Raw genomic sequence first — 25549 nt, forward strand, 5'->3', positions numbered from 1 at the left:
CTCCTTAAGCTACCTCACTGGCTCCCATTCCCTTACAGATGCAGTATAAACTCAGCACCCTAACTTTCAAATTACTTAATTGCTTCTCTGCTTCCTACATCTCTGATCTCATTTCAAGCCACACTCTCTCTTGCTCTCTCTCTTTCACTGACTGTCGGCTTGTCTCGGTTTTGGTTACCATCTCCCACTCCCACATCCAAAACTTCTCCGGTGCTGTCATCTCTGTCAATCAGAGCAATGTTAATTATTAGATGAATGGACGCACCTCCAGGTCAATGTACTTATTTTGGGAAATATATGTATTTTTGTGTGTGACTTTCTTGGTTGTTGTGGATCCCTATTACCTTTCATGGTCAAATATAAAACTAAGGTTCTAGCTCGATTAAGATCTACTGGATTGATATGAATCAACGCTCATGATTTAGCGACTTTTTATGTTCAATATGTTAGTAAGACATCCATTATTTTTTATCTATTACAGGTAAACAAGGAGATAGTCTCTGGTTTGAAGTATGTGCAGCACACATACAGGACAGGTGTAAAAGGTAAACATCTTTAACTTGGTGATGTTAACATTTTAAAAGTAGACCTTACTAAACTCCACTACTGAGCTCCTTCCAGCATGTATTAGTCTACCAGGAGAAGGGGGCCATGCTTGTTACTCAAGTAGTTTGTGAGGTTCCCCTGCTGCCAAGAATCTTTAACTTGTACTTGACTAAACAAAAGGGTCTAATGACAACCCTGAGGATGGCCATGTATATCCAGTGTCGGACTGAGGCATGGAAAGGCCCACCAGGGAATGCAGTGGTAGGGGTGAAAGATAAGGATTGTGGTCAGCCAGCAGAAGGGGTGTAGCTAGCCATCACAGAGGGACTTGGCCAACCATTACAGAGGACATGCAAAGAACAGGGCCCTTTTATAAAGGAGGTGACAGGGGTATGTCAGGACCACCTACTTTGATCGGCAAGAGGGCTAATCTTGGTGGAGTTTTCATAGACTCAAACCAAGCACCCAAGTTCATTTACGATCCTACTACGCTCCTAGAGGAAGTGGGTGGAGTCCTCAAGCAGTGGGGCCCATCAGGGATTCCCCTGTACAACTTTAAGCCAGTGTGACTCTGAGTATATCTGAGATGAATTACTGGTTCCCAGTTGTGAGAACCATTCTATCCCACTACTCTGGGGGGAAGGGGTCCACCGGGAGATTCCAATTGTGCTTGCCTTTAAAATAACAGCAAGGATACTACTGTCATTCATGCTCATTTATGCTTTACTGTTGATTTGTGGAATAAATCTAAACCGAGGCAAAAAGTAATATAGCCAAAAACAGTTTTAATTTAGCACAGGTGTCTCATATCTTATTCGTTAGCACTTATGATCAGTTGTTCTTTTCTCACATCCCAGTTGCTAAAGCTACCTTTATGGTGGGAAGCTATGGTCCCCGGCCAGAAGAGTACGAGTTCCTGACGCCTTTGGAAGAAGCGCCCAAGGGAATGTTGGCCAGAGGGACCTATCACAACAAGTCATTCTTCACTGACGACGACAATCACAATCATCTAACGTGGGATTGGAACCTGTCCATTCGCAAGGAGTGGAATGAATAAAATTTCTTTTTTTTCTAAGCATTGAGCATTGAATGTCGCCTTCAAATGTCCACAATCTGCATTGTTGCCACAACTTTCAGCAAGGACTGGTATTGAGCTCTAGCCCCCCACCATTGTCTGCCAGTCACCAGCTGAAGAGACAAAAGTTTTCTAGAGCTTCTCACACATGGGTTATATCTGTCAGGTTAGAGCAGATTGGCCGGACAGATTAATAGCCTTGTGTGCAATCAGTTGCTAATAGCAATCTGGATTTTTTGTCATTCAGCCCTACCACCATGTACCAGGTCTAAGCAGTCTTGTTCTCCCCTTCAGTGTAAAGGCCAAATGAGCAGACATGGCCGTGTGCGTTTAGTTTAAGAGTGGTGGATACGCCTGGCCGAATCTACAGTAATTATGTAGCACAATCTGCCAGGACGTTGGACCGCACCAGAGAGTACCTGGGCAAAGATCAGCTCACACCAGCTCGTAGGGAGTCTTTTTGCTTCCGAACCTCCCAGTCAATTGCACCAAATGATGCGAATCAGCTGGACGTATCCACCGTATCCGATCATTTTATCCTGATTCATGGCCTGTAAATTCCTATAAAAAAAAAGTGACTGCCAAATTGTCTCAGGTGCTTTCAAAACCATCCCCCGAGTTAGGAATGTTTGTGCTAAATGCAGCAAAAATTTAACCCTGTGCATGTCTCAGTCGCTTCTTAAATGTCTCCTGTAAACCGTTCTGTCTTCTTAACCCTTTCTTGGATTCCGGGTGCCGAATGTGCCTGAAACTTGACGCAGCTCCCAATTTGTGCAGCTTCATTGGTAACGTGACCTCTATGTGCAAAAACATTATATAAATAAATATAAATAAAGCGCAATGTGTACACCTTTTTATTCACCCAGAGTGATGCAAGTGATCGATCGGATCTGCTACACTGCTCAAATTGCTTTCAGACAGCGACGATACTTTACTTACAGCTGTCTCATACTCAGCTATACAGTACAAGCCATCGTAAAACAAAATGTATTCATTTATCGTTAAAAGTTTGTGGCTTTGCAACCCTGGTGATATTTACGCTGTTCCCTTCAGTTCAGTTCCCATTACAGTTCATATTTGACAGCAGCCTAGTAGCAGTGATTCAGGAGGATACAGTTGCGGTCAGCGTTGGCTCAGGATCACAAGCGGGTTGATGGTGCCCTAGTGCGCATGCACACGACGGAGGGAGCTCCATCGTGCGCATGCGCGAGACCCACATAGCGACGGCCAGCCGTCGCTATGGGTCTCGCACCAAAGAGGGCGTGCTGTTGATGGTGAGTGACAGCACGCCCCCCTTTGGCACTCCTGGGCTTGCGGCAGCGAGACCCTACCGCAGGGTCTCGTCGCAAGCCCAATGGTCGCGATGGTCTTGACCATCGCGACCATCTTTTTGGCCACTCACATAAGCTGTGGGTGGTCACCCACAGCTATGCGAGCGGCCAGGAGGCCGCTCCAATTTTAGGTTGGAGAGCCCTGATTCAGAGCGAGCGCTCTTGTCAGAGCGTCCGGCTCTGAATCAGGCCCTGTATCGGCTGCAGATTCTAGAAGTCAGATAAGGCTGCTGTTATAGCAGGAGAGCTCTTTCTGCTCTTTGTAGTCAGGGCTGGCAGTCCCAGGTGGAGAAAACACCTCCCCCTGGGACTGCCTGTCTGCCTTCCAATGGGAAGTCATTGCCACTGCCAGGCCGTCCCTACGGGTGGTGGATTTTGCTGGGGCAGCTCCTAGGTAAAATCTGCCACTGCCTAGCAGCATTTTATTGGCTGTGAGAGGAACCTGGTGTACCTGTAGGAAATCCATGCACACACAGAGAGAACGTACAAACTCTACACAGTTAGGGCAAAGGTGGGAGTCAAGCCGAAGACCTCAGTGCTGTCAGGCTGCAATGATGACCATTCAATACACATTTATTTCTTTGGAAATATTTTGCTCACTAGGGTCCTGATTCAGCAAGGAATGCACAGGAGAGAACGCACGCACTTGGCCGATGTTTTCGTACTGCGCATGCGTATGCATCACAATGGGCGTTCGCGAACTAGCCAGTATGATCGGGTAAGCGTATGCAGACTATACGCAGCGTGCACGCAGACCCCTTCCAACATTGATTGACAGGAAGTGCCATTTGTGGGTGGTGACGGGGGTGGTCGGGAGAACGCAGGCGTGCCTGTGCGTTGAGACGCAATTTTAGGGGCATCCACAATTAAGCCAGTGAGGCAACGGACGCAGTGATGAGACTCTGTGCACACAGGAAGTTGCCAATATCCTTCGCGGTTTCTGGTCAACCACTATTGTGCGTATGAGTACGATGGTTCTCGATGTTACCGATGTTTACGATATCTTGCGTGCTGATCAGGCTTTGAGTAAAGGGAGATGGGCGGCTTAATATGGGGCTGAGCGTCTCCATCTTATGCTGAGGTCTCCGTGCGTATGCATTGATTAGCATATTCTCGCAGCGGCTGGGTGCGTGCGTTTGCTAGTGTGCGCTCCTTGCTGAATCAGGCCCTCTGTTCACAAAATGTAGATTTCTGATGCAATGGTTTATGCATGTGGCAACCAAAATGGGCGTATAAGCCAACGTGTTCTACTTATCTGATCCAAATGTAAGACAAGTCCCAACATTGACATATAAACTTTTCCCTGTCCCAGTAGATATAATAGAATAGGCATCTCTATACTGTATATAAAATTCTAAATTTACATTCATGAATTAAAAATAAACAAAACTACAGTCCTAAAATATAACCTTAAAAAAAGTATTTGATATAATTATTTTTAATACTTTATATCTACAGTATATTGTGTCCAGTATCGAAACTCTTTTAATTGGTCAGTATCGAAAAACCTAGAGAAATGCAACAGATAAAGGACTCATTGGTTTATTACAAACTATACCCCATGCATAGGGAAAATGTACACTGTCTAACACAATGTTACTGTGTTCACAAAATACTTTAATCACAAAACACAGGTACCCTTTAGGGACTCCTTTGTCAATAAGAAGAATATTGAATTTTGTTAAAAAGTGTTAAGATTTCCTATGTATGGGATTTTCCTTATGTTTGGAGAACTATAGATCACCCTGTATTACAACTGATTAGACATTGTTTGACCTTACTTCCCAATCCTGAGATAAGAACAATTCCTCCTAAATGATCTCACACGTTCCCCAGCCCAGCGAGACAGGTATTATACGTCCAGGCTCTCTCCTTCCTCTACCTGTAGCCCCTTATCTCAGGAGGCATTGGCTCTGAGAGCAGGTGTTGAGTTCTCAGGACTTAGGGCCTCCCCTGATCACTCTACTATTGAATGAGTTGTCACTGAGAAGGAGAAGGACATGCAGCCCAGAGTCCGGACACCAATGGACACCAAGGCCAGACACATGTGTCCTGCCATATATTTCTTTCTTCTGGTCTTAGTGAGGGCATCTCTCGGCACTGATGTTGAGAACAACGATTCCATTGAAAGTAAGTTCCAGCAATGATTATTAATTCATGGTGGTATTTCAATAGGAAGTATTGTGAGACTTAATGATGTTAGGAAAAGGGATTATCTATGTCAGTACAAGTATCTTCAAGTCATCTTTTATAACCTCAACCTTCTTTCAACATCCTCAGGCCTCTCAGCCCATCCACAAAGTCTTACTCCATACAAGGAGCCTCTTCCAAACCCATATTCAACCCCAAAGCGGAATGTATGGCCTATTTATGTTAGGCTTACTGTATTTCCTTCTCACTCCTTTTATTTCTATTTGAAGTTTCTTCTTATTCAGGGTTAGGTCTCTAGGAATAACTAAACCTCTCATTCTTACTGTGGCTTATACAGCTTTGGGGGGTTTCTGACTAAGTTTCATTTCTTGATTTTTTTTTTTATTTCTCTAGTGTAGTGTATTGTCCCCTTGTATAATATGTGACCCATCAGACACGTTTTGGAGTTATGTTTGATAAAGTTACAAACCAAGGGGATGTAGTTATTATGCCGGCGGGCAGTCAAAATACCGACACCGCAATCCCGCCGTGCGGGCATAATGCCGATATCCCAAAGGACATCAGGATACCGGCGTCGGCATCCCGAACGCCGGAATCCCGAACATCCAGAAGGCAGGTAAGTATAAAGGTAAGCCAGGGATAGGGGTGGTTAGGATTAGGGGAGGGGGTTGGGCACCCCCGGGGTGAGGTTAGGGTTAGGCACCCCCCCAAGGAAACTTAGGTTTAGGGTGCCGGAAGGGGGTTTAGGGTTAGGCACCACTAAGGGTGGGTTAGGGTTAAGGGGGGGGGGCAGGGTAGGGTTAGATTTCTTACCTAGTCATGTTGGGACCTCCTGCTGTCGGGCTTCCGGAGGTGGTACTTGAACCGGCGGCTAAAGAGCCGTTGGTATTTCAATATCATTCCCAAACCAAGAACTCATACAATACTGTAAGCTTTAGTGTTTAGTTTATTGAGGCTAGACGGTCGGCCTGTGCCTACAGCATTACTGCTCATGGCTTAAACATGTTGAAGAGACATTAAAAGTAGAATATAGGAAACAATTAAGAGACAACCTTATTAAAACCCCCTGTGTTTCCTCTTCACTCAATCTGTGCTGCACAGAAGTTTTCGTGCAATACTACATAACTTCATGTGTTCCCCTCCCAGGAGATATATATGAATTAAGTTACCAATTTCATAGAAAACTGGTTTGATTTGAAAATTGAATTAGGTATGTACTATTGCTCAGTTTCACTGTACAGGTTTTCACTAGATGCCTTATTCCTAACACACCCACTTATTCCAAACATAAATCCCCATGCTTCCTTTTATTATTATTATTAATATTATTATTATCTGCTTTAATTGAAGACAATACTTAGTGTGTATAAGAATATTAGATCAGAGACCACAGTGTGTAAACTATAGCAGTATCACCATCTTCACAACATATTGCAATGAATTCAACTACAAGGCAAAAGAAGGGTGTGTAGGGCCATTGGGGTGGGCCTGGGATAGAATGGGGGATGGGAAGGACGCAGGAGGAGCATCTGCGCCAACCCGTACCATTAGACAAATATGACTAATCAATGTATCCAATGCTTGCCTGTCCCGAGCACTGGAAGGGGGGGGTCGAAAAAAAAGTCAGGTGTGTATCATTCCTGGTATGGATACGTGGAAAAGTCACACAGGCTGGACCTAGGGTGGTAACATTGCCCGGCTGCACTCAGTGCTCTCCTAAGAGATTGTACTAGGGTTGGCCATCGATGGTTTCCTCCTAATGGTCAATGGTTTTACGATCGATGGTAAAAGTCCATTGATTTATTAGTACCGTGCATGTCACCCGCAATCTCCATTTATCTGGGCAGACACAGACCTGAACCATCTATGGTTTACCCATCAATGGATCTGTCCGATGGCCGAACCAATGGACAACTAAAGTATAAATATTATGGTGACTATATGATGACATAATATTTGGCCTATATAGTGTGGGGGGGGAGAAATTATAGTGAAACCTTTACTTCCCTGTAAAAGACTGTCCCTTGCTGAAGCCCAAATGCCATATGGAACTATCACATGTGGAAAATGTAATAGGACCAAGAAAATTATTTGACACTGTATTACTTTTAATATAATGTGTACGTGTATTCTCCCTAACAGTTAAGGCCCCCATACATCAGAGATTGATTGCAGCAATCGTGCAATTTGCAATTGATTGTGTATAAAAATCTTTCCCTTTTTCAATCGATTGTGGCAATTCTGCAATCTGCAATCGATTGACAAAGGCAAAGATTTTTATACACAATCGATTGCAAATTGCACGATTGCTGCAATCAATCTCTGATGTATGGGGGCCTTTAGCTTAGCTGAGTTGCTTCTTAGAATCGATTGCTAGTTGTTTACCCAGGCCGACTATGAGAGTACATGAAGTCTCTGCTCTCTCCCTGTTTGTTAGCTGTGTAAGATTAGTCAGGTGTTACCATTCACACGTCTAATCTCGGAGGTCAGGGCACCAGGTGTAGCGGGACAGATCTGTCACCTTATTTCCCAGGTGAGAAACGTAAATGAGTGTAATCACCTTTCATTAAAATAGAGCGAGTCTGGGACTTCCCGAGACATAATTGTAATTCCCCCTGCTCTTGTTAAGTACAGTGTGTTAGAGTAACAAATATGTATATACGTTTATTTACGTGCACAGGAAATGTCTCCACGGAGTCGCCTGGCCACAACACTAGAAAGTTTCAGTTTGATTGAATGTAGATTGTAAAACTTTCCATCAGCAAAAACAAGATTTTACTGTCAAAGATATTCATTATTTTATATATATTATTATACATATTTCTTTTTTACTGACCGTGAAAATAAATGGGGTTAAATATTAACATATTTTATTGTAATGTATTTGAACATTTTATGTAAACCTATGTACATGAATGGAAGGAGAACTCAAAACAACATTTTATTTTCAAATGCACGATCATTATAATATTCAAACTGCGGTGTGTGGGGCCACTTGCGTGAATTTTGGCTCCTAATTTGTGGCTCTCGGGCTCTGCTTTGACTATCAATGTCATTTTGGCTTTACCGCATTAAAATGATTTGTCATCTAACTTACAGAAATAATAATAATAATAATAATAATAATAATACTAATAATAATAATAATAATAATAATACTAATACTAATAATAATAATACTAATAATAATAATAATAATAATAATAATAATAATAATAATACAGGTTGAATCTCCCATATCCAAAAATTCTGAAATACAGATTTTTTTTTTTAGCATGACTGAGATAGTGAAACTTTTGCTTTTTGATAGTTCAATGTACACAAACTTTGTTTAAGACACAAAATTATTGAAAATATTGTATAAAATTACCTGCAGGCTGTGTGTATAAGGTGTATATAAAACATAAATTCATTCTGTGTTTAGATTTGGGTCCCATTCCCAAGATATTTCATTATGGTATGCACATATTCCAAAATACGGAATATCCCGATATCCAAAATTCCCCTGGTCCCAAGCATTTTGGATATCGGAGACTCAACCTGTATTGTTATTATTCAAGTGGATTAAATTTCTCAAGTACATTTTTAGGGGTCTAAAACTTTGATGGTCTAACAAAACATTATTCAACATAAAAACGGAAGCATAAAAAAATGAATGAGAAAATGCTTGCTTGAAACTAACAGCGGAACCAATGTAATAGTGAAAACTAGCCCCAGCCTGGTCAGCACTGGGCTGAAGCCTTAATAGAAAGGGAAGGCAGGTGTGCAAAACAGCATGGACCCTGTGGGCAAGGGTCCATAAAGCGGATGGTGTGACTTTCAATTGACTGTGACTCACAGTTCATTTTAGGCAGTCACCTGAGAATCCTTGTTATAGAGCTTTTGTTGCTAACAAAACTTTAGTTCACTCCTGGTTCTGAGAGCCAAACATGAGTGTTGAACTAAATGGCCTACTGAGTGCTAGGTGCTCATCGTTAATACCGTCTATGAAACGTTCCTCAGCTATTTCTAGCAGAATCCATCAACATTTCATGTCCTGCTGGTTTGTTTGTGAGAAAACAAATTTTCTGGTCTTAATGGCCAATTCAACTATATTTATGCTCCCGTGTATGAATAATTAGTCCTAAAGTTACATGAATAGAGCTGCTTTGTCAGGTAACACATGTGGGAGGTAAGGCACCAAAATGTAGGTAGTTATTTTAAAATGCAGATTTTCTTGCAGCAAAAGTGTACATTTATGGAATGTACTTTATTTGTAGAGCTAATAACCCAATAATAATTAAGGAATCTTTATTTGTAAGTACAGTATACTCTTATATGGTTACTCTGTCATTCATCTGGTAATGTCATAGAGACCAGTTTCATCTGGCATGGATAGTGGCTTTCCAGATATCTGAAACTCGGCTTATAAGTTGGAGAATGATCATGTTGAGGAGATAATGATGATTATCATGTGAGTCACATAAAGATATTTCTGGTCAGACATTCCCTGGCCAATTAAATATCCATTGTCCTTTTTCTGATAGCTCCTGCAAGACAAGCGACTGTTTTTGGAGTTGTGTCTTCTGCAAAAGCCTTCATTGACTCCACTGAAATTGCCGTGGTTGGGTTTTTTGTGGTAAGTGACTGCACAGTTTTGCTCAGCTGAAGTCAAGGGTGGCATTTATTACAGTGGAACAATAAGTGGGAGGAAGGTAAATCGTGTAAAATTGTGGTACATTAATTCTGTACTATAATTAAAATACCATCACCTTCAGTTTATAACCAAAGTTACCACCATATTACGGACAGTTTACCCCCATTTTCTGCTTCTTTCACTTTTATATAATTACTACCGAGAAGTCAGAATATTCTGTCATCTATAAATGAAGATACTTTTGTGTCTCTGATTTCTCTTGGAATAATTGTTGTTAACTGTGCTTTATAAGTGTGGTGATGTGTGTTAGGGGTGGGTATGTGGTGGGGGGTGGGATGGGAAAAGGGAGGAGATGGGGAGAGGGGCTTGGTTGTCCACAAGTGCAGCACTGTGAAGCAGGGCTGTCTGGTCCTACTATGGGTCAATAGAGATATGAGGCATCACATGAGCTCTGGTCTGGATATATGCCCAATATCGAGGGTTGCTTAGGGTGGTATGTGGATGTGGGGTGCGATTAATGAAGGTTATATTGAGTGACTGACTGGTATCTGTAAAGGCTGGAGTGGAAAAAATAAAGTGAAATGAGAGGCAGACGCTCATGCACAGGACCAAACTTATTTATTCGAGTAGACACAGTGCTTCTCTAGGTTGGTATAATAGGTGTTAAGAGTCTGTCCACAGATACCTTCTTATCCAGTTCACTAAGGACTGACCCCTGTTGTTGGGTATGGGTGATGGTATGACTTGGTGGGGAGGTGGGTAGACCCTTTGAGGGGACTCCTAACCATACGGTCCTTGACCTGTACGTGTCCCATGCTGGATCTTTGGTCTCCAGACTTCCTGGCCGAGTATGTGTGGGCTGTCATGGACCCAGGCCCAGGACTTGCTGCATCGGTGCCAGAACCCCTTCTCGAGTGCTTCATTTACCATTATCAACTGAAAAGCTTATTGGAATAAAAATATAAAATTGGGTGAAATAAAATAAAACAAAATACAATACTCGTAAATCTCACTTAACTGTGCTCTGTTGATACCCCAGATTGGTGGCTCCCCATTTCTTTCAATGGTTCAGTGCTGCAGTTCGTTTTCCTGCATCTTCCTACCCCATTCAACCATACATCGTCTTGTTTATGTACCTGCTCCATGAACATGCCACCCCTGGCATGCTGGCAATGATAAGGCCCCAAATAGGGGCTTTGACCACCCTATCACTAGTGTCAGGTTTGGATTATTTTTTGAACCCAGGGTGGATGCAGGAGAAGAAACAGGAACGGGTTTGCACTGCAGTATTGAAATGCAGCAGGTTTAATAGTATTATAATTCATGAAATGGTGATAGCTATATAAACTGGCAGAAATAAACAAGTTCAAGTGATGTGTGGCTGAATATAAATGTCAGGCAGAAAAAAACAAAGTCCAATTAGTGAGGCTGGGAACAGGTGTCAGGCAGAGAAAACAAAGTCCAATGGAGGTGTGACTGAGGAACAGAGGTCTGAAGTACTGGAGTGGGTTCTGAGTTCGGAGAGCTGGAGAGTTCACAAACCGTGGGGTGAGTAACGGGGTATAGCAGGGTAGATGCGGGTATCCGGGAATGGCCTGTGATGGAGACAGACCATAAAACGGAGCACTGCTGGGACTGCAAATATCACACCAAGCTAAGGAGCACAGAGAACTCTCCCACAGCTTGTGCTGTGTATACATTGCACTGGCAACTAGAGGGCGTGCTGAACACCCTTAAGTACCATGGGAAAGTGCATGGTAAGCTGCTGAGAGTATACACAAGATGCTCCGACCTGATTGCCCATTCAGGTCACATGCCCAAAACAAAGATGGCGGCACCCAGCAAACCCCAATGTGGCAGCGCTGCCAGTCTCACCTGTCATCTCATGACCTGTACCCTTCGGATATCCATGCGCACCTCGCGCCAACCTCCAGACACCAGCACCCCCACTGGTAAGACCGCGCCAAAGCACCCGCACAGGCAGAGACTGTGACCCGCCAGGTACAACAACTCTGGTTTGTATTTTTCACGAATGGACACTAATAGCAGCTGTCGCGCACTGTGCACATAAGTTCTGATATACATGCACCAACACGATGACATAATTTTTATCACCACTTGATTTTATTATATAGATGTGGTAGGAATTAAAGAAAATCTCTAACAGAAATGTAGGATTGTCATTTAATTGTAATTTGTACGTAGGAAAAGGGTTATGGATTGAAAGATCTACAGTAGAAAGGTAGACAATATCTAGATAGACACCAGATGTTAGACAGGCAAGAGGTCGACAGGAACAAAAGGTAGACAGGGACAAAATGTCAACACACTAATGGTCGACATGTACAAATGGTCGACAGAGTCCAAGAGCGACATGAAAATGGACAACACATTGTTTTGTTTTCTAACTCTAATCTTCACCCTAACCTTAACCTTCCCCTTGGTGCCTAATCCTAACCCTCCCCCCTGGTGCCTGACCCTAACTGTCCCTTCTAGTGCCTAACCCTAACCCTCCGATAAGTGCCTAACCCTAACCGTTGAGGTAAGTGCCTAACCCTAACAAACAAAAAAATAATGTGTCAACCATTTTCATGTTGACCATTTGCATGACGACCTTTTGACCCTGTCGACCATTTGTATCTGTCAACCTTCTTACTTGTCGACCTTTAGTGTGTCGACCTTTTGTCCCTATCGACCTTTTGTCCATGTCGACCATTTGAACCTGTCAACCTTCTTACTTGTCGACCTTTAGTGTGTCGACCTTTTGTCCCTGTCAACCTATTGCCTGTCTAACATCTGGTGTCTATAAAGACATTGTCTACCCTTTACTGTAAATCTTTAGACCGGAAACGAGGAAAAGTTGCAAACTGGGTGATGTAATGATTTCAGTGGGTGGAGCCAGTTTATTGAGCGCATAGATACATAAGGATCCTGGGAATCACAAACCTTATTAGTTCTTTGCATTATAGTTTGAAAAATCAAGAAACCTGGTGGAATGGCAGAAAAATCTACAAGAAAATCTGTAATTGCCGTATAGATCACTAAGGGGCATATTCAATTAGCCGCAAAAAGCCGGACTTCTCGCCATCATCGCTGGTTTTAACAGCGGAAAAGTTTTGCACGCGTTACCGCTTATACCCATATTCAATTTCAAACGGGACCTGGCGAAACTCAAACAGACGAAAAGTGGTCAGTTTTGGGGAAAACAGCCTGACACCCCCCAAATATGCACTAACATTGGGGATCACTATAGATACCTCCGAATAGGCCTGTTGAAGGTATTTGGGGTACTTAAATGCTCTCAATAGCTGCTGATTAGCGTCTTTGCACAAGTGGTGAAGAATCGCATTTAGTAGTTTTTTGGGGGAGAAAATAACTATTCCCAGCAAATTTGGGGAACATGAAAATGGGTGCTAGCATATTTTAAAGTTGCTAATGTGACGTTTTAAAAAACATTAAAAATCCACCTTCCGCAAGCACCTGCAATCTTAAAAACACCTGCACCCATACTTGGGGACCCTCTCTGGAGTCTATTTCACTAGTTTTTAAGTTTGTCCTCCAACTTTGTACTTTTTCGCCCCCTTTTTTAAAGTCATTTTTTGGGGTGTTCTTAAGTTTTTTTAAAACTTTTTTTGACACAGTTTACCTTTGGGGGGCTAAACCCCAAAACTGCACCTGTTTTCATAGGTGGATCTTTTTCGCCTATTCCAATGCATTGGTTTTCCGCACCTGGCGAAAAGTCTTTGGAATTGAGGGCCTGATTCAGACCCGCTCGCGAGTGCTGAGCGCTCGCAAGGGGGTCGATGGTGGCCCAGTGCGCATGTGCACAACGGAGCCGGCTCCGTTGTGCGCATGCGCGAGACCCGGATAGCGACGAGCAAACCATCGCTCCGGGTCTCGTACCAAAGGGGGCGTGCGGTCGGTGTTGAGTGACAGCACGCCCCCTTTGGTGGGCGTGCCGGGGGCGTGGCTGCCCAGACGGAGGCGTTCCCATGGCCCCACTGACATCACAAGTGATGTCAGTGGGAATGCTTTCGGCTCTGTTTGAGCCGAAAGCACTCCACGGCTTGCGGCAACGAGACCCTACCACAAGGGTCTCGTCGCAAGCCCGATGGTCGCGATGGTCTTGACCATCACGACCATCTTCCTGGCCGCTCGCTATAGCTGTGGGTGGTCACCCACAGTTATACGAGCGGCCAGGAGGCCGCTCTAAAAATCAAGAAGGACGACCCTGATTCAGAGCGTCCGGCTCTGAATCAGGGCCTGAATACGGTGATAAGTTTTCGCCTGGCGAAATGACGTCACCGGCGAAAACTTTTAGCCGGAACGGCTTATCGCGGCTACTTGAATATGCCCCTTATGGTCAAAGAGATTTTCTGAATTGCATAATGTGTCTTGCAAAAATTTAAATGGTGACAAAATTCAGAAATACACTGTCAACTTTTTACATGATTCAAAAACGTAAACTTACCTGTCCTTACCTGTCCTTACCTGTCCTCTAACGATTTTCTTTTTTATTGACAGGATTTGGAGGCCCCAGAAGTGGGATATTTTGACTCACTTGTAACGAAATATCCTGAGTTCGATTATGGGACCAGCACCACTAGAGAAGTTTTAAAACACTTCAAAATCAAAAGTAACACGATAACCATTTTCCGTAAGGTAAGCTGTATAAATCATCAGAAATGCTAGAGCGAACAGTATTATGTCTACTTTTAAAATACATTTTGAGAAATGACCAGTGATTGAGCGCACGAGGCCAGCGAATGAACTATCTGATTTACTCTAAAACACTATGAGACACTTCATATGATTGGCTGAGAAGCTTAAAGCTTGTTTTAATGCATTACACCTGAAAACGTTCATTACTGATGCACCCTATTTTATCCACTTAGTTATAAGTATCTTCATAATCACAAAACTACAGCCAAATAAAATGTTTAATTTATACTAATAATATGCAGAACATTCTGGCTGAGTAGTAACCGGTCATGTGATTGCCAGTAATAGATAATGGATCATTTTCCTTTACTGATTACAGGCCGACAATTTCCGTGATGACTTAGTAGTCGATGAGACCCCAGAACTTACTGCTGCAAAACTCTACCGATATCTCCTTATAAATGAGTTAAGACTCGTCACAGACTATAACCCAATGGTAAGATGCCCTCACTTTTTTTTCTTATATGGGTTAAAAATTATTTACATACATTTATGCTCTATATCACAGGTTTTCAAACTCTGTCCTCAGGACCTCAAACAGTTCATGCTTTCCAGGTCTCCTTAGTATTACGAGTGAAATAATTAGCTTCACCAAATGTACAGTATCAGTGAGTAATGCATACACCTGTGCACCTGCTGGGTGACCTAGAAATCGTTAACTGTGTGGGGTCCTGAAGACTGAGTTTGAGAACCACTGCTCTATATTGTGGGGAGGCTCCAGGCTGCCCTAGAGGACCAAGTAAGTAACAGAAAGCATGTACATAACCTCAAACAGCCCTTTTAGATAGCTAGTTACATCCTTTGGGTTTGGATCATGACAGGATCACTTTAAGCAGCAGGTGTCACATGAGTCATTTTGAATGAGTTTGATGATGAATCAATGATTAACAATCCAGACAAAATAAATCTAGATATTCACATTTACAATTACCTCCATATGAGTCATGAACCCATTCGTCGTCAGAGTCCTACACCACAATACCTGGGCTGGCGTCTATAAATGACGTGTCTCACATCTCAGAATCAAACTTGCTCACCCTTGGGTTCAGTGGTTTAGCAATGAGGATTGCAGGCAAACCCCATGTACTGTGGCCAATGGACCCCTGATGTGGTCTCCACTTTTATAGAAGAAATGTGGAGACCTCCAAACAGGGGGTCACGATGTTTGTGCACAGGATACAAGAGAGATAATTTGAGTGTTTTCTGGCTCATTCTCATTTCCATTAACTTTTTATCTCCAAACCTAGACATCCATTGGAATTATAGCATGCAAGGTCCAAGTCCATCTTCTCTTCTTCACCGACAAGGATGTGGAGAAGCAGGAGGAGATCACAAAGGAATTACAGAAGGCAGCTAATGATTTACGTGGCAAGGTTAGTTATCCATGTCCACCCTACAGGAACCAAAACCAACGGTGTGCATTTACATTGCAGAGGAATACACCCACCCACGGGGATTCAACAACCACCCAGGAGAGTAGCCCAGTGCCAGGGCATGCCCTTCCCATAGGTAGTATAAAAGTGGGCTCCATTTCTGAAGAAACACGTTGTCTCCATACACCCGCTTTTCACGCCTCCAGCTACCATGCTAGTTACAGAACAGTGTGCAAGTGTAAAAGCTTTTCCCTTGTATTCAGTGCAGATAGTTTGTTGCCATCATCAGCCTATTCAATGTCCTGTGAGCTATTGTGCATTTAGGGTCCCTTGTATAATAAAAGTTACAGTTTAGTTGTAGCTAGCAATGTGCTCAGACATTACCCAGTGTGCAGCTGTAAATGTAAGGGTTAAAGTCTATACGGGGCGACGTATGTCTGCCCTTGCGTGCACAGACCCTATTGCCGGCCATCTTGCACTGGTGCCATTGCCAGCTAACCTACAGTAATTCCTTGATCACGCTCCATTACATCGATTCTGTACAAGGATCCCAGTCTGTACTTATCCATTACCAGTTATCTCTCGCTGATCCCGCTGTCGGCCATTTTGCACCGAGCACATTGCCAAGACCCTACTTGCAGCCACTTGCTTAGAATCCATTGGCACAGTAAACCTATCTTGTACAGATCACGCGGATTACAATCTCACGCTGATTATATTTTCAGCGACTGATTCAATTGCTCCTTGCCAGGGATCTGTCACTGTCACCTTTGTAATCCACGCTGTACAGATCCTATTGCACAGACCCTATTGTCATCCATCTTGCATTGATGTCAGCACTGTAATGGTCACTTTGTACTTGATCCAATGGCATGTGATTTACCACAGATTACATTGCCAGCAAATTTGTACAGATCTAATTGTTAAGACCCCATTGGTTATACACTTATAATAATCCCATTGATAGTAAGCTCACCCTAATCTCATTGCCAGACACTTTGCACGGAATCGGTATGAAATACCGCCGGGCGCATGGCCGGCGGTTCGATTCCCGGCAGCGCCTGGCCAACCAAAGCAAAGTTCCCGGCAGCGGAAGCCCGACAGCGCTGGAAATCCCGATTGTCGCTAAGGTAAGTATAAACTAACCTAACCTGACCCCCTAATCCTGACCCTCCTTAGGGGTGCCTAACCCTAACCTCCCTCCCCCCAAGTGCCTAACCCTAATCCTCCCTCTAAGTGCCTAACCCTAAATCCCCCGGGGGGGGGGTGCCTAACCCTAATCCTCCCTCCTCGTAGCCTAACCCTAACCCTCCCGGGTGGGTGCCTAACCCTAAGTCCCCCCCGGGTGCCCTAAACCTAACCCTCCCCCCGCACGGCTGTCTGCTCGCGGTGCCCGGCACCCCTTCGTTTGGGATGCCGGGCGCCTGTCTCCCGGCGTCGGGGAAATGTCAGTCGTCTACATCTAGACGCCCGGCATTTCACCCTCGCCGGGATATGACAGTCGGGAAGCCAGCTGCCGGTATTAAGGCAGCCGGCTTCCCGATTGTATACCCTTTGCACTTATCACATGCATGGAACCAACTGCCCAGACCTTATTGCCTGTCACTAGCACTAGCCCCAGGACGGAGAGTAAGCTGTATGACCTGGTATCTACTAAATGTTATGTAGTCACTATGTACAACATTTGGAATGTCGACCTGTCAACTGGTTATACCACACCCCAATCAGCCGCTGCTAGCTCATGTTTTCAGCCATTTTAAACTCTGTGTTGTAACATGAACTGTGCCTCATGCCCCGATGAGGTGAATACAGCAGTTTAATGATAACACTAGTTTATATGCCGCATTACCTTGGATACTGGTACAGCCCCGCATATAACTGCCAGTGTGTGTATATTCTTTAAAGTAGTTTGTATTTTAGATTTAGCGGAAATATAATTCAGTGAAAGAATTATCATTGTTGTACTCAGGTTTTGTTCGTTAAGATGGACTTGGGGATGAAATACAATCAGAAAATAATGGCCTTTTTCAAGCTCAAAAAAACCGACCTCCCTTTGATATCGATCTACGACAAAGAGGCTGACAGAAAACAGAAGATGCGCTCTGGGGAAATCACAGCTGAGCGCGTGAAAACATTCTGCTTAAATTTCTTGTCTGGCAATTACACGGTAAGTAGTCAGTCTTAATAACACGCCAGGCTGTGGGGGACTGTTATAGAACTGGAAAGTTTCACCACCTTCCTGAAGAATGCGCACCTTTGCCATAAAGTTCTGCAGCATCTGCAAGGCCTCACATAAATTATATTACACCAACAATGAAAATCCCGCACTGCTGTATTCGGTATGGCTGGCAGTAAGTCTCCTGGGTATTGTGCTCCTCCTAGTTGGCCAGCAGGTGGCAGTATGTCTCCTGGGTCTTGTGCTCCCACCAGTTGGCCAGCAGGTGGCAGTATTTCACCTGTACCTCTAATATTATTATGTGTAGATAATATTTTTAAATTATAAATTAACTTCACACCATCCCCTGACATCAGTGCAAGAAGTACATACTAAGAAACAAAAACAAGTTAAATAGAGACCCGTGAGCATATTTAGCTAAGTATAAGTATTTATTGTGTTTATAGCTCAGTACAGATACCCGGCTGTTTCATTATTCAGATTTTTAGAGCCGGATTCAGCAGCGATCCCTAATCGTAGCTGTGATTTTGCACGAAACGCAGCTGAGAAAATATGCTAATGTCTGCCAAAGCTCAGCCGGCATAAAGATGCCCGCCGCTGCCTTCTCACATCCGAACAACCTCGCTCTTCTGCGTAAAAATAAACATCGGTGCCATAGACGTACATTGGCCACTCACGCAACATTTACACCAGGTCTGACCAGCCGCAGACACTGCAGTCTCCTCGCACGCAGTGGCTAATTTATGCACGCCCAAGCAACGGCGTTCGAACGGGCAGGCAGGCCTGTGTTTCTCTGACCACTCCCCCGTCACCGCCCCCAAACGCCCACAGCCTGTCACTCACTCTGCGTTGGATTCCTCTGTGCGTGCATAATCGCAGTGTGATGGGAGCGCACACGCAATGCGGCTTGCACGCATGCCCAATGGCTAACAATCGCTCAATCTGCGTGCGCAGATGCATTTGCGATCGCTGCTGAATCAGGCCCTTAGTTAATGTGTTCCAGCTGTGACGGCCATTTTGTCTCTTATCTGTCCAATCAGATTTGGACAAAAATATTTTTTAAAAAGTGGAATGGGATGAACCCAACTGAGATACGCTGAGCTGGCAGATAGTGCGTCCGTTACTTTGTGGTCCCTTTAGACGCCAGAAATCAGCCAGCACTGCTGGAGTATTGGCGACTGTTACTGAATGGGAGGCTCCCGAATCTCAGGTGCAGCTCCGCTCATCCAGAAGAGCACTGAAGTATCCTGGGGGGGGCAGCCAGAAAGTCGGAAACTATTACTTACTGTAAACACCCAGTTACTCAACAGCTACATTGTTCAGCTGCGAGTTGTACCCATCCCAGATTCTGATGCCCAAATGGGTATTACTGGGTGTCACCCAGAGGGAACTGGGCGTCAGAATACCGACGCACGGGAAGCTGTCTGACGGAATCCCGGCATAGAAATCCCGATTTAGGACTAAAGATTGGCATCTAAATCCCGACGCCTATGTTTAGCCCGACGATGGAATCCCAACAGATGGCTTCCCGGGACAGGGTTAGCGTTAGCCACGAGGGGGGGAGGTGTTAGGTTTAAGCACCCCTGGAGGGAGGGTTAGGTTTTGAGTGCGGGAAGGGTGACTTAGGGTTAGGCACCACCACGGGAGTTTTAGGGTTAAGCACCACGAAGGGAGGGTTAGGGGGTGGAGAGGCGTAGGGATAGGGTACTTACCTTAGCCATCAGGATTCTGCATGTTTCGGCTCCCGGTGTCGGCATTTCACCTGGCGGCTATTCAGTCGTTGGGATTTCATACCCAACACGTTAGAACATAAGAGAAGCGTCCCATGGATGTGTAGCCAGAGTTATAACCTATTCTGACAGTTGTGGGTATGAATTGTGCTCACCATTCTCAGTCACATCTTCTGCCCTAACACGGGGCAAATATATGTGCCGTTACTAGTGATGGGGGCTGCTCTGGCGGACAGAGGGCTTGGGATGGTGAGATCTCATAGATGTCCACCCCAGTATTAAACACTTGTGGTACAAATGTTAAAAAGATTTGTCCAGTAATCTGTAGCCAGGAACAGGAGGAAGGGGCTGGAGGAAGGGGCAGGAGGTAGGGGCTGGAGGAAGGGGCTGGAGGAAGGGGCAGGAGGTAGGGGCTGGAGGAAGGGGCAGGAGGAAGGGGCTGGAGGAAGGGGCAGGAGGTAGGGGCTGGAGGAAGGGGCTGGAGGAAGGGGCAGGAGGAAGGAGCAGGAGGAAGGGGCTGGAGGAAGGGGCTGGAGGAAGGGGCAGGAGGAAGGGGCAGGAGGAAGGGGCTGGATGGCAGGAAAAACAACACGTATTTTATCCGTATATTTAGCCTTAGGTATAAACAAACCGAGGAACACAGAGAGGCTGCGATAGATGAACGGATAGCAACACACACATATTTATCCACATCCCCAAAGAACTTTGACATAAATGGAGATATAAAATAGCAGACACAAAGGTGGAATGTATCAATACATGGCAGATGAATGACCCAATAATCGGTGCTTTTGGATTTAAATTAGACGTTTGTTTATATCTTCGTCATATATTTAGCCTTTTAATTGCCACAAAGTGAGTCCCGTCTGTACTCGGAACATCCGTGTCCTTAGCCTAAGGGGCCCATTTATAAATAAGCACATACTGCAATGCAGGGCCGGCTCCAGGGGATGCCGCGCCCTGTGCAGACTGGGTATCATTCGCCCCCTAGTCGTGTGCGACTGAAAATGGGGGCATGAACTAATTATCATAGGCCATGCCCCCTAAATGATGTTATTTGGGGCGTGCCCGCACTCCGTCACTAGCTGGGCTTCCCCCAGCCCTCTCCCACAACATCCCTTCAGCTACTCCAGGGTCCGGCTCCATGGCACAGCTGCGCCGGTGGGGGTGCCCAACCGTCCCGAACCACCCGCGGGACACTTCGGCCCATGGGTGGAACAGCGGGACAGTACCCGAAAAGTGGGACTGTCCCACCGAAATCAGGATGTTGGGAGGGGTGCGCCCTCTATGTGGTGGTGCCCCTGTTCGACCACACTGGTCCAACATGCCTTGAGCAGGCCCTGCTGCAATGTGAAGTAGGTGCGATATTAGCGCCCATGATCGCAATGCCGTGTGCGATTATAGCGCCCGAATGTATGAAATCGCACCCACAGGGGCAGTTTGTACCTGCAATGTGCTCCGAGTGAAGTGACCACATCAGCGGTCTCTTCACTCCTCTCATGGGACTACTGCGCATGCGCGGCGGCCATTGCTGGGGAGGGTTCCGGAGGAATACGTGGGGTAGACACAGGATATAGTGATTGTGTTTGATGATATTAATGGTCAATGCAGAAATCTACCTGACAACCACTGTACATGAGGGATGTTATCAGGGCCGCCCTTCCCTAGCTGAAGAGCCCCCCAGCATTGCACCCACATCCCCACTGATTATTACCTTAATACCTGTTGTGCGTGGCTGTGACATCATAGTCAGGAGTGGCTGTGACATCATAGTCCAGCACCGCGCTCTCAGCGTAACACTGACACGGAAGAACAGCCACCGGCAGATTCACATGTAAGAACTTGAAGACCCTGGTAGCTTCCGTATGTCACCGCCAGTGTCCCATATGGGGGCACCTCTGGGGCATTAGAAACACTGGATGAGTGACCCCCAGGCTTGTCGGAACTGAATATCGCACAAGATAAGAAATAGGAGCACAGCACGCAAGCTGTGTATTACCCCCGCCTATTATAATCTATGTAGCATCGCTGTTACAGTCACAAATGTTGTGTCTATGCTCTGGGCGGGATGTACTTACTAAGCATTCCATCCGCGATGCCGTACATTCCACCACTTATCGGGTACATAGCGATTATATCGCCGGTATGTACCTCGAATATCGCAAAGGACAGTTCTCCCGGTAAGAGCTGTCCTGTGCGATAAAGGGACTTTTGGGTCTATGACCCAGACTTCCATTCTGCACATGCGCAGAATGACACACGCGCCATGGGGGGAGGTGTGAGAGAATCCCTCTCGGGGACGTCACGAAAAGAAGCTCATAGTCTTCTATTGGGTAATGCCATCTACCTGTATCCCAGAACTTGCTTGTTACTTTTTGTAATCGTCTGTCCTGCAGCACAAGGAGCACATTGCAGGTCAGTCATAGATAGAGCCCCAGTGTTCCTCTATGGATGCTGAATAGATAGAGGGACGTCAGCTGCACTGAGAACCACCTCCCTGATCCAGGTACTGGGCACAATCTGCTATGTACGTAGGATCGGACTGATTAGTGATGGGAGAGGGGCAGATCGGACTGTTCTGTACTGATTTTATTTTTACCTCCTTGATTATTTTTTGGTGATTACCAGTTACACCGTGTGATGAAACAAGCACCATACTGGGGATGCCTGGCTAATTCTATCCTGCTCCATCTGCATCCATGTGAGCTGTCTATATATATATATATATATATATATATTTATATTTATATATATATATATATATATTTCTTCCCTGTTTACGTGACAGAAGAAATAATCATTATTATTTTATCTTTTCCAGGAAGAATCAGAGAGCGGTGACGTGAAGACGGAATTATAACGTTAATTTGGCGTAAGGCGTTAGTTACCTTCCAGGAAATCTCGTTCTGACCTTATTGTGGTATCATATTTTTACAAGTTTAAAATAAAGATTGTTTTTGTTTACTGAAATATTGATCCTGACTCTTTATATGTTATTTAATAGGAGCACAATAAAAACAAAACTGAGAATATAACACGATACGTAATAGGCGCTGCAAAGAGGTAAATGCGGCTTTCTGATGGCGTACGCCCTACTATAGGTATATACATATGGATTTTAAAGGCAAGGGTCACAAGCATTTCCATTAGCCAATAGGAGGAGTTCGGCGTATTGAGGTCATTCCTGGTAAAGTGCAGCGTAGAAGCGCCAATGCGCTCGTTTTGCACTTCAGTGGAAAAATTCTATTTCGTTTTGTCGGACGAGCTGGTGGGGGGCAGAATGTACCCTTAGGGAGTGTATCTGTGTTGCAGCCATGGGCGTATATATAATGGGTGCAGGGTATGTGGTGCACATGGGCCCCTGGGTCCCTGGGGGGCCCCTCCATGCACACAAACATTATATTTACCACTCCGCAGAAATCACCCGGAAAATGGCGCACTCACCATTTTCCATTAGATCTGCACATGCTCAATAGACAAATCACCGTGAACATGGCTTTGTGCCAAAGTCTACTCGCAACTGCGCCACGAGAGAGGAGAGGGCCCCCACAGAGACCGCACACGAGCCCCCTCCTCTCTTAAACCACCCATGTTTACTACTTATTCCTTTACATAATAAGAACTTCTATAGATAATGCACAGATGCCAAAAACCAGTCGCAACCTGGCCCCTGTAATTCCAATTGGACATATTTGGAGACTTCCAGATACAAAGGAAATTACTGGGTGCTCCTCCCACAAGGTAAAAGGAACATGAAAAACACGACAGTGCCCCATGTTATACAGACAGACCCCATTTGTAGATACACTGAGCCTTGGAGAGAGATAAAGCAGATAGAGATAAAGTACAAACCAATCAGCTCCTAACTGTCATAGTTCAACACAGTCTGCAAAGTGACAGTTAGGAGCTGATTGGTTGGTACTTTAACTCCATCCACTTAATCTCAATCCAAGGCTTAGTACATCTATCCCCCAATGTCCCAACTGACAGACTCCCACGCCATAAATTACCATTGAACATTTTCTGCTAATGATGATAACAGATTATTTTCCTTCACTAAGGAAGTGGCCTGGATCAGGGTGAGTGAATCTTCCCTTAAAACTAGAGATGTGCGCTGACCCCGGTGTTTTGGTTTTGGATCTGGATCTCCCCTAGTTTTGGATCTGGATTGGTTTTACCAAAACCTCACCTCCGTTTTGTTTTCGTGTTTTGGTTTTAGATCTGGATTTTTTCTTAAAAAATAAAAAAACTGCTAAAATCATATAAAATTGGCCTTTTTTTGTTCCTACAGTATTAATAACCTCAATAACATTTATTTCCACTCATTTCCAGTCAATTTTGACCACCTCACAGCTCACAATATTGATTTGTTCATCTAGTTTAGGCCCAATATTTGCACCAAGATAGCTGGCTGACTAAGCTAAGCTGCAGCAGTGGGCGGCACAAACACATGGCAGTTCAACTTCAAACATGGCACATCAGGAAACACTTTTATTATTCAAGAGAACCCTGAGGGAGTTGGAGTATGTATGTAGTTTAAAGTAGGGCAGGGACAGGAAGAGTTGATTGGTAGTAAATTTAATTTAGTTTTTGATTCAATGTGATACAGTACATTTACATCAGTCCTTGCCACAGAAGAATCCTTGAGCATGGCTGCTGCTGCTGGGAGTTGATTTTCTCATCCCAGAAGGGGACCAGGAAGATTGCTTTCCAAAAAAAAATAAACAATTTACTTAAATAATGCTTTGCAAATCTTCTATAAAGGCATTTCCCAACCTGTGCAGGGACATAAACAAAAACATAGTTAGTGGCCTTCAAACTGCCATTGTTCCCACTGTCCACTTAACCATATGAGATATGTGAACAAGCGGAACAGAGCAGCAAGTGCAACATTTCAGATTTAAGGTTTAAATCTTATGTTGTGTCTTTCTTGGGAATTCTTTCTTGAGCCCCATGCCTGCTTGCTGGGAGTGGATTTTTTTCATCGCAGAAGGGGACCAGGAAGCGTGCTTTCCAAAATTAAATAAACAATCAATAAACAATTGACTTATATAATCCTTTGCAAACCTTCTGTTCTGTAACGGAATTTCCCAACCTGTACAGGGACATTAAAAAAACAGAGTTAGTTAGTGGCCTTCAAATTGCCATTGTTCCCACTGTCCACTTCTTAGATATGTGTATATGTTAGAATGTAGAAGGCCAAAAATTGGGTGGACCACACATGGCTGATTGATCAACCATGGCGACTGGATTAGTGTCATATGGAAGAGGAAGCTGCAAACTGGGTGTCATGTTATGAGTTGGCCATATGGGGTATGTTGCTGTTAAGGGATCAGGCTGGTTTATCAGTGGACACATTATTATAGTTGTTGTTATTTTGGGTTGCCATCTCCTGAAGGGTGTTTACCAACAGACAGAGACTACCTATCTATCAGCTAAGGCATAGACACTTCCTGAGGAACAGAGCTCTGTTCTCCGTAGGGAAGCCAAATAGGTGGGAGCCCCTGTTCCAACATCTGAAGCTCTTATCTCTCCACATCATCTATTATAGATGAAAAAAAATGTCAACGTGGACATCTAGCTCCTCTTTCTGTACCCTGCTCACCAGGAAGTCCAGGATGGATGGTTTGGAAGAAGAAGGCCTAGCAACAGATGGGGATGATTATTATCAAGACCTGGTCCCCCCCAGTGGGTGTAGCCTGGGAGGTATTGGTTGGCATGCAGGTAGCAGAATAGCAAAGGCCTCCATGTTGTCTGCGCTTACTATTCCGTATTTCAGTTTGTGATTCAGGTAGGAATAAAGTCGGCT

General features: G+C 44.6%; 2 protein-coding genes across 2 annotated transcripts in view; both read left to right on the forward strand.

Annotated features, from left to right (window-relative positions):
* ARHGDIB (Rho GDP dissociation inhibitor beta) overlaps window positions 1–2462 on the forward strand; it is a 41421-nt gene extending 38959 nt beyond the window's left edge. The window contains exons 5-6 of the mRNA XM_088459315.1: window positions 482–545; window positions 1404–2462. Of these exons, the coding sequence (XP_088315441.1) occupies window positions 482–545; window positions 1404–1603 (264 nt within the window). The 3' untranslated portion in view covers window positions 1604–2462. The remainder of the gene's footprint in view (window positions 1–481; window positions 546–1403) is intronic.
* Window positions 2463–4952: 2490 nt separating this feature from the next.
* ERP27 (endoplasmic reticulum protein 27) lies at window positions 4953–22600 on the forward strand. The gene is made up of 9 exons (XM_088459324.1): window positions 4953–5082; window positions 5233–5309; window positions 7555–7636; window positions 9630–9721; window positions 14264–14401; window positions 14781–14897; window positions 15709–15834; window positions 17804–18001; window positions 22562–22600. Exons 1-9 carry the CDS (start codon window positions 4953–4955, stop codon window positions 22598–22600), a joined length of 999 nt encoding a protein of 332 aa, XP_088315450.1.
* Window positions 22601–25549: the final 2949 nt, after the last annotated feature.

Source organism: Taudactylus pleione, unplaced genomic scaffold (genome assembly GCF_031769625.1).
Source record: "Taudactylus pleione unplaced genomic scaffold, aTauple2 ptg000905l, whole genome shotgun sequence".
Lineage (NCBI taxonomy): Eukaryota > Metazoa > Chordata > Amphibia > Anura > Myobatrachidae > Taudactylus > Taudactylus pleione.